The 10,401-nt window shown below is 41.1% G+C and overlaps 1 protein-coding gene across 1 annotated transcript; it reads left to right on the forward strand.

Moving 5' to 3' along the window:
- The first annotated feature begins 1,246 nt into the window (after positions 1 to 1,246).
- On the forward strand, positions 1,247 to 6,160 carry lrrc4.2 (leucine rich repeat containing 4.2). Its single transcript, XM_007250938.4, has 2 exons — positions 1,247 to 2,723; positions 2,863 to 6,160. The coding sequence occupies exon 2, from the start codon at positions 2,984 to 2,986 to the stop codon at positions 4,925 to 4,927; it is 1,944 nt and encodes a 647-aa protein (XP_007251000.1). The 5' UTR covers positions 1,247 to 2,723; positions 2,863 to 2,983; the 3' UTR covers positions 4,928 to 6,160.
- The last annotated feature ends 4,241 nt before the right edge of the window (positions 6,161 to 10,401 follow it).

A 10,401-nucleotide genomic window follows, 5' to 3' on the forward strand; every position in this document is an offset into this window, starting at 1 on the left:
ATTATTTGAAAACAGCAATTATCTGTAATATTCTACAGTTAAAGGGCACATAGAAATGATCCACAATGTCTTGGAATAAATAACTATATTTATATTAACATACAGCACATTAAAAGCTTGAGGATATTTTTGGACTCTTACATACTATATTTTCTGGGACAAATTCTTAATTGCATGTGTTAGGACAAATTGAGTGTTATTCTTAAAATATAGAATGATATATAATGCTATACATGATGGTGATAAATAGTTAATTCACCCACACAAATGAGAAAAAGAAAAAAAAAAAGAAAGAGAGAGAGAGAGAGAGAGAGAGAGAGAAAGAGGGGGGAAAAATGAAGAGAGAGAGAGGCCATTAACTATACCGTGGGAAAGGAGAAGGACTCTGCCGTACTGCTGCCTCGGAATTCAAATGGCATTCATTATCCCACTTCTACCTTTTGCCTTATATGGTGTGTCTATCTACACATTCTATCCTTCCTTCTGCCTCTCGGACACTCTCTCGCCCACCACTATGCTCTATTTACTCACGTTTCACAATATTATGAGCATTCCTTAAAACGGGCAGACTGACAGACAGCAGCACAGTCAGCAGTCATGATGTCACACTAGCAATTTTACCTCGCACTCTGTGTCTCCCCAGAGATTAGCAAATGTGTATGCGTGCAAGTGTGTGTGTGTGAAACAGAGAGAGAGAGAGAGAAAGAAAGAGAGAGAGAGAGAGAGAGAGAGAGAGAGAGAGAGAGAGAGAGATTTTTTACACTGTCCCTGTTTTTGTGCATTCTTAATGTACAGTATCTGTTACAGGAAAAGGATATTATCCTGATCTACTTCTTGTATATGAAATATAATGGTTTGGAACGAGTCAAAAGAATAGAGGGGTGGGGTGTATGGGGGGGTGGGGGGTAAAAAATTGCTCATAGTCTCAGCAGCCCCCCTTTGCTGTGAGGAAGAAGGGTAGCGTTGTTTTATCTTAGTCAACCCAGTCCCACTAGAGCTTACTACGGAAGGAGAAAGAGGGTAGATGTGTATGTGTGTGTGTGTGTGTGTGTGAGAGAAAGAGAGAGAGATAGAGAGAGTAAGAATAAAAAATATGACAAACGATGGCAAGAATATTGAGAAAATATAATTTAAGTTAAAACATGGTTCAAAAACGATACAAGAACGAACATCGCAAACAGTAACAAAAAAAAGGTATTTAGAAAAGAGTTGGAGAGTATGCATATGAGTGAGAGCGAGAGGGAGAGAGAGGTAGAGAGAAATAGAGAGAGCGAGAGAGAGGCAGAGCACAGAAGAAAGAGTGGAGGGGGTGGATGTGTTAATACACAGGAACACTGCATCAAACCAATGCACTGCTCTGAGCGGGATGCGTCAGCAGTACATTCACGTTTTCACTGAAGGACAAAAGGAGGAGATAGAGCGGAGCGGCTCGGCTGCCTGCAACCCCATCACGTAAAGGGAAAAAGAGAGAGAGAGTGAGAGAGAGAGAGAGAGAGAGAGGAGCCCTGAATGCCAGGGAGGGGGTGAGGACCACTGCTGCCGCCACTGCTGCCGTCGCCGCTGCCGTCGCCGTGGACAGGATTCACCTCTGGGTGCATGTGTGTAAGCCTCTCTCCCTCGCTCTCTCTCTCCTCTTGGCTGCTTGCTTGCCTGCCTGCCTGCCTTCCCGCCTGCCTGTCCGGCTTCCACCGCAGACCCCCAGCCAACCCAACAGGCTCATGAGCAGGAGCGGAAGAACTGCCACAACTTACTACCTCAGGATGCCAGAATAAAGGAATACTGCAAGATCTGCACCGGGGGGACAAACTACAGGACCCTCTTCAAGACAGCTCTCAGAAATCAGCCATACATCATGCAGCAAGATCAGTTCCTCCCTTTCTGACTCTGAGAGAAAGATAGAGGAACCGAGTGAGAGAGCGAGAAGTGAGAGAGGGAGAAAGCGCAAGAGAGAGAGGGAGTGAGAGAGAGAGAAAGAGAGAGAGCGATCGCAAGAGAGAGAGAGCTTCACTGCTGCGCTGCTGCTCCCCCCTTCCCTTCCCCTTCCTGCTCTTGCACTACCACCCCCAAGCCCCCCTCCGGAGAAATTGACGGATTATTGCTAACTGTGCACGCGGCAGTCTGCTGCTGCTACAGCGACGGGCAGGAGAGCACGGCGAGTTAAAAAAGCAAGACGGAATGACCGCAATGTGCATCTGTTGGCCTTTTTTGTATTCATCAGCGCACGGCTAATCAACTGGACAAGTGGGGGGTGTGCTCCGGCAAAACTGAGAAAAGGGTTAGTCTTTAACAGAGAGAAAAAAACTGAAAGGACTTGGGATTTCATCCCCTACTTTACTATTTTTTTCTGTCTTTTTCTTCGCTTCATTTTTTTAATGCGCTTGCAGTTTGGCGATGGAGTCTTGTGAAAAATGTTCAGTGGTTTTCAGCGTCAGCTTCCAAGGACAATCAGTGGGGGAGCTGAGAGGAGATCTCTTCCAATCTGACTGGATCCATGCACCTGCTTAGCTCAGTGGGCCTTACCCCCTTGAACCAGTTTCTCTAAACGCTGCTTCTCTCTGGAATTCAAAGGAGCCATTTTGTCAAAGCAGTTCCCAGTCCAGTTTACTTTTCTCAAAGAAATATAGCAAAATGTTCCCGAGGTCTTGTTGAGACGGACCGGTAAGCCTGAGCGAAACAAAAAAAAAAAGGGACAGGAGAATCCCTTTGAATTCCGTACTAATGAGGTAAGTGTTTTGCATTTATACTTATTTCTTAGACTGACATCCTTTTCTCTTTCTTTTGGAATCATTTGCGCTCTTGTCTCTCCCCCTCCCCTCCTCTCTCTCCCTCACTCTATCTGTCTCTTCTCTGTGTTTAACACAGCACCATCCTGCACTGTCGATGGAAAACAGAAGCAGTGTCTTGCTCAAACCAGGGTAGGGCCACTGTTCTCCGTTCCCGAGCCGAATCCCCACACGATGTTGAATTATGAACGCGCCACATCATGAGTCTCTTGTGGCAGGTAACTGTGCACCGTGCCTGGAACGCAGCCCTGCTCTGTGCAGTCTACCTCATGGTGCGAGCGTGGAGTGTGTGCGCCGCCCCCACCGAACCGCAGAACTGCCCAGCCGTCTGCTCCTGCAGTAACCAGTTCAGCAAGGTGGTGTGCACCAGGCGCAGCCTGGTCCGAGTGCCCTCTGGCATCCCCGCCAACACACGGCACCTCAACCTCATGGAGAACAGCATAGAGATAATCCAAGCTGACACTTTTCGACACCTCCACCACCTGGAGGTGCTGCAGCTTGGCAGGAACTCCATTCGGAAGATTGAGGTGGGGGCCTTCAATGGCCTCACCAATCTCAACACCCTGGAGCTGTTTGACAACCGGTTGACCGTAATCCCAAGTGGCGCTTTTGAGTACTTGTCGAAGCTGCGGGAGTTATGGCTCAGGAACAACCCTATTGAAAGCATACCGTCTTATGCATTCAACCGAGTCCCCTCGCTCATGCGATTGGATTTGGGAGAACTGAAGAAACTGGAGTATATTTCGGAGGGTGCTTTTGAGGGATTATACAACTTGAAATACCTAAACCTTGGAATGTGTAATCTGCGGGAGATGCCTGTTCTCTCCCCATTGGTGGGTCTGGAGGAGCTGGAGATGTCAGAGAACTACTTTCCGGAGATCAAACCCGGATCCTTCAGGGGTCTAAAGTCCCTCAAAAAGCTCTGGATTATGAACTCCCGGATCACCACCATGGAGAGAAATGCTTTTGATGATGTCACAGCCTTGGTTGAGCTCAACCTGGCACATAATAACCTTAGCTCTTTGCCCCATGATCTTTTTGCACCCTTGAGTTACCTGGTCGAGCTGCACTTGCACCATAACCCCTGGCGGTGCGACTGCGATGTTGTGTGGCTGGCCTGGTGGCTGAGAGAGTACATCCCTACCAACTCCACGTGCTGTGGCCGCTGCCACACCCCTGCACACCTGCGAGGGCGTTACCTAGTGGAAGTGGACCAGACTACCTTCCAGTGCTCAGCTCCCTTCATCCTGGATGCTCCACGGGACCTTAACATCTCTGCGGAGAGAGTTGCTGAGCTCAAATGTCGTACAGCCCCCATGTCATCTGTCAGATGGCTGCTGCCCAACGGAACGGTGCTGACCCACGGCTCCAATCACCCCCGGATATATGTGCTCAATGACGGAACTCTAAACTTCTCCAACGTGCTGGCATCTGACACAGGTGTCTACACCTGCATGGTCACAAACATGGCCGGAAACTCCAACGCATCGGCCTACCTGAATGTGAGTGCAGCCGAGCTCAACACCTCTGAGCACCTGAGCTACTTCACCACAGTGACCGTGGAGGTGGTGGAGCCCACGTCAGAGGAGGTGATCAAACCGAAGACGGTCACGGCCTCGCCCTCCGTCTTCCAGCCTGTGTTTATCTCGACACCAACCGTGCTGCTGCAGACACCCCGACAGGTTAGCGTGCCAACAGTCCGAGGAACAGTGCGCCCACCTGCCAGCTTAGACGAGGTGATGAAGACTACAAAAATTATCATTGGCTGCTTTGTTGCCGTCACGCTGCTTGCCGCGGTCATGCTGATCGCTTTCTACAAGCTGCGCAAGCGGCACCAGCAGAGGAGCACAGTGGCAGCTGCCAGGACTATAGAGATCATTCAAATGGAGGAGGACGTTCCTCCTGCCACCTCGGGGACGAGTATACCAGGAGAGGGCGGGATGGTGCTGCCAAGCCTGAGAGATCGTAACAGCACCTACAAACCCAGCTACAGCACCTACAAACCAGCACACTCGGCACCCTGGACAGAGAACAACATTGGCAACTCTCTGCACCGCTCTCGGCCCACCACCATCAGCACCATCCCTGAACCCTACTTGATTAAAACTCACACCAAGGAGAAGGTACAGGAAACCCAGATCTAACGTTCCCTTCTCATTCTCCTCCCTCTCCTCCCTTTTTTCTGTTCCTCATGAAAACATGCAATAGAATGCACAAAGAAAAGACAGCGATTACTTTTGTACCCAGTGCAAAAACGAGACTGTTTTTCTTGTACATGCTTATATATAAATATATGAATATAAATATATAAATGAATCCACTATGGGATGGTAAGAGAAGCAGATTATATAAAAATGAAAAATGAATTTAAACTATTTTCTAACTTGTAACTTCTATTTAAGATGGAGATACATGAAGATACTGACGTGACACTGCGAATGAGGGCAGACTTGTTTGAAAAAGGGCACTCTGTGGTTTTTAGACAAAGCTAGATAGGCTCCAGTAAAATTTCAACAAAAACTGTCCCCTAAAGAAGACTCTTTACAGGTTTATCTTGTAAAAGCAACAAGAATTTGTTATGTGCCAAATGTTATACATGCAATAAAAGAGTTTGGGTTTAATGAGATATCAGAAATCATAAAACACTGCAAAATATAGTCTATACTGAGGCTGGGCAGGAACGTTCTTCTGAGTCTTCTGTTTAGCAGCTATCAGCCAAATGGGTTTGGTCTAATGTGCTATTTTGCAGTGAGTGGTTAACTCTGTATTTGCCGAATAGACAGGCTGCTTTTTTTCACTGGTCTCGCTATGAGAAGCATTGAGGCAGTTTGGATCTGGTTATTACTCTTTTCCCTTAATATCCCTTTTGACTTAAACAAATTAAGTGAACCCCAGTAGTTCTTTCTGGCCACTTCCTTCTTCCTTCCCTCCTCTACTATTGGTTGCTTTCCCACATTCTTTTGTTTTAGAGACTTCCCAAATGCTTCTTAAGGCTTGAGTGGCTTTTAGGGCTAAAATATACAGTACGTAGTAAATACATTACAACAGTGGCCTCAGATTAGTAGTGTAAGGGCTCAACAGGATGTTTTTTTTTTTTTTTTGCGATTGCGATTAACGATGCTGAGATAAGTTGACAAGACACAAAGGTTTTCTGCAAGTTAACATTAACATGACTGCTTACGATTTTTTCTTTCTTTCTTTTTCATTTATGTTGAGAAGGATCTACAAATGAATGTGTGCATTATGGGCTGTCCTCTATGGTGATCGTTCAAACAGTGAATTTTCCTTTGTTCCTTATTTTGAGCAACACTATTTTTATGAGGAGTCTACAGAGGTTACAACAATAAAACATTTGGTTTGTATTTCTCTAAACTCAACTCTTTCCTCTCGCCTTTTTTTCCCCACTCTGAGACTGCAGAGATTGCCTATGCGCTTGTGATAAGTTTTGCAAAAAAAAGATTGTATGGAAGCAGCAAGGATTATGCTCTTCTCTCAAATGTCATTTTCTCAGAGTGTGCTATGCTTGGTTTGTGTCTATTTTGTTGAATCGTATTTGGTGATAAAGTGGTTGCATGTAGAGATTCTAATCTTAACAATATCTGACACAGCATATGCTCCCAGTAGTGGCTGCAAAAGAAAATTGCGTAATACTGTAATAAGCAGTTTATAAACTAGTTAATATTAATAGGAATCGTAACACCAGCGTTTCCCAACGTTTTCCTGGCACAGTCAATATAATAAGATGGGCAGTCTTTTGATAGGCCGCTTTAGAACCCGTCATAACCACATTATGGGTTCCCTCATTCAGAGATCAGGTAACACAGCTGCATTTCAAGCAGATGACTAAGGAGGTTAAGTGCAGCTTTTAATATCATCCATTATTGATCTACTTAACCTGCAGCACATGCTAAATTAGGTATGAAGTGTGTCACTACATCTGATGCAAATGTATGTTGATTTATACTCAATGCACTCTGCGAACTGCAGCACGATGTTAGAAATGCTTTTTAACATAAAGAGCCAGGTAGGGGTTGGTATTTCTAGCAAAATCATGCAATACTTTTGCTAAATAACCATGTTTCAAGAGTTACAGCAAGTGAAGGTATATTATGTCTTAAAGGTTGTTTAAAAAGGTTATGGGAGCCATGTAAGTGGTTCTTCTACAACATCATTCAAATAACCTATTGTGAAATGTTTATTAAGAATAGTGCATAAGGTTAAAAGTTTTCTTCTCGATGTTCAAAGAACTTGTTGTGGAACTTTATTTTTTAGAGTGTAGGCAGTTTAGTGTGTTTCTTTTTTAACTTTTTGGACAAATGTGGTTCTACTAGGTCATCACTCAAGAAAACTTTTTTGTAACCTTTATTTTTAAGACTGCTTCGCTTGGCATCGCTTAAATAATTATTTATGGAATGGATGTTGAAGAAAGCAGGGATGCAGTTTTGTTTTTTATAGAGAAATGATCAGATAACCTCTAAATACAGGGAGCCAATCATGATATATCTTTGGCATCACTCAAAGAACCTTTTTTAGAACCTTTATTTTAAAAATTTTAAAGTGGTTCTTCTTTGACATTGCTGGTAACCTTTATTCTTAAGGATCAAGGGAACCTATAGTGGTTTTTATATGGCATTACTTCAAGTATATTTTGTAAAACATTTATTCTAAAAGTGCTCCTTCTATAAAATTGATCAAATAATCTTTTGGGCAAAAGTGGCTGTTTTGTGGCATCACTCAGGGAACCTTTTGGGGAGTCTTGATTTGAAGAGAACAGTGATCTGTGGCATCACTCCAAATAACCATGTGTAGAATTTTATATGTAAGAGTGTATTGAGTCTGCATGGAAGTGGATCTTTTATGGCACCTCTCAATGAACCTTATGAAGACCTTTTAATTTCCTTTAGTGACAAAAGTGATTATTCAATAGCATAAATAATTTTGAATAATAATAAATAACTTTTTGAGTGCAGGTGGTGAGTCTATATGGTTGTGCCGGAACTCCTGGTGGTTTTGATGGGAGTCTTGGTTATTCTTCCATATTGCTGCTTTAAGAACCTTTTGTGGAGCCTTTACATTTTTTTTTTAGAAATGCAGGGAGATTTAAGTGGTTATTTAATGGCACTGCTGAGATAACCTTGTGTAGAACCTTCATTCTTAAGGGTACAGTGAGCCGAAAGTGGGGTTTCTATGGCATTGCTTCTTGAAAATAACCTTTCTGGAACAATTATTTTTAGAAGTGCAAGAAACTAAAGTGCTTTCAATAAGACATTGCTCAGAGTACACATTTTGTGGAACTCTTAATTTTAAGAGTGCAGAGAAAATCTCTCAAATGAACCAGTGGAAACTGTATGTCCCAGCCTAAAACCATTTAGGATTGTTTAGTACATTTGATGCACATTTTCGGACATTTGCTAAAAATACAGTGAGCCCAAAGTGTTGTTTTTTTTTGTTGTTTTTTTTTGGAAAACAGGAAGCCACAATTTGATCTTTAATTGCCTTTCTTAAGGAACATGGATTTTTAAAAAGCCAAGGAGCCAAAAGTGGTCCTTCTATGCCATTAATAAAAAAAAAAATAGTAACACCTTAATTAAAAAAGTTATTTGTTGTTTAAATAACATTTTGAGGAATCTTTATTTTTAAATGTACAAAGAGTCAATAGTGGTTATTCTTAGACATCTTTCAAATAAACATATAAATACCTTCATTTTTAAAAGAGGTTAGTTTTTTAAGAACTGGTTACTCAACCTTCTATAGTTTAAAGAGCCTTAACGTAGGTAAAGATTGTTAATATGAAGTTGTTTTCCCTGTTTGCAGAACTGCATGTCCAAGCCTGAGACCATTTTGAACTCTTTATATTTGGGAGTTAATGTAGATCTGAAGATCTGAGAGCAAGAAGTTGCTTTTCTATGGCATCACACAAGGAAAAGGAATGAGTTTGTTAAAATAATTGGATAGTCAACCTTTTTAAAGTTTACGAAATATCCACATAAGGCAAAGGTTGTTGATGTAAATTGGTTTGTGTTTTATTTTTCACTGGATCTGTATGTCCAAGTCTAGAACCTTTTAGGAACCTTTATTTTTCAATGTGAATATGAGGATCCACCTTTGTGAACTATGTTTTTTTTTCTTTTAGCCAGTGACCTTTAGCATTATTATGCTGCAAAAAAAAAAAGTTCACATTTTTTATGAATGTCATCTCTATTAGACTATATTATAAATATACTTATAAAACATTATAATGCATTCATAAGACATTATATACATGGCTATACATATTTATTAAAACATACAGCCCATCATAGCCATGTTTATTATGTATCATGAATTGTGATCATAATGCATTAATAGCTGTGTTTATTACATGTTTTATGTCAATACCAAGACACTTACTTACAGTCCCAGCTTGCAGAATTATTGTGCATTATAACTAAACATAAAGCTAGTATAAGGCCTATATAAGGCTCTAATTATACATTTAGCCACTGATTAATTATAATTGTCTTGAATATAATATTAGTTATATCACAGTTAGTTCCAACCCTGCAATGCAATTGGCTGAGAGGAGTTTTATGAGTGCTGTTATCAGCCGGTAATGCACTGTAACTGAAGCTCTCCATGCATTACTCCACCACTTACAGGTAACCTACAGTAGCAACGATGCAGCGCTTACAAACCAAACAGCGCAGCTACACACGGAGCAGCAATGTAACTAATTTAATTCGCAGAGTTTTTCTAACCAAACAGATCATATTTTTCTGTCATCTTTAATTCAAAATCTTTCTATAAACAGCAAAAATGGAACTATGGTATAATTGCAAAAATACACTTGAAGTTCGTGCTATAACGTTTCATATTGGCACTGCTGTGCTGATCTATGACTTTATAGCACTCCCTCGCATGTATTATTGCCTAATTATAGTAACTTATAATGTATTATAACAGGACTTTGTGTGCTCCAAGTAAGGTGACAGACTTTCATTGTAGGACTAAATTAATAATAATAGACATATACTATTTTGATATACATGTATTATGATCACAAGTCATAAAAAGGCTATAATGTTTTTTTTTACCCATGTTTATAATGCCTTATCTATGCGTAGTAATCTGTAATGAATGTGTTTATAGATTATAATAGAGATGACAAGTGTAACCACAATTTATTTATTGTGGAAGAAATATTTATTAACAAAAAAAAAACATAATGTGCTTTATTCTTTATTTTTTTGTGCTTTATTCGTTTATTTTTAATTTTTTTTGGGGGGGGGAGTTCTTGAATGCACTTAAAAAAATAACAACATACACTAGTATAGACATATAATACATTTTTCAAAATGGATAAATGTAAATGGTTGATAAAAAGATTATTCATTGGAGAGGCTGAAAATATTTATAGGTGTTAACAGTCTCAACAGCAGCAAGCTTTTTTTTTTCTTTTTTTTTTTTTTTTTTAACCGGTCGTACGCACTATGCACAACTGTCTGAGTTTCCAGAATATTAACACATTTCCTCTGATGCCATGAAAAGCCAGGCTGTTTTAGGCTTGAATGGGTGCCAATGTGCTATTAGTTAGTACATTTTTAGCATTAAGCAAAAGGGGGAGAGGGTGTAGTCTGTA

Source organism: Astyanax mexicanus, chromosome 9, assembly GCF_023375975.1.
Source record: "Astyanax mexicanus isolate ESR-SI-001 chromosome 9, AstMex3_surface, whole genome shotgun sequence".
In the NCBI taxonomy this organism is placed as follows: Eukaryota; Metazoa; Chordata; class Actinopteri; order Characiformes; family Acestrorhamphidae; genus Astyanax; species Astyanax mexicanus.

Coding starts and splice junctions, on each gene's coding strand:
- lrrc4.2 (XM_007250938.4), top strand. CDS start 2,984: ATGAGTCTCTTGTGGCAGGTAACTGTGCACCGTGCCTGGAACGCAGCC.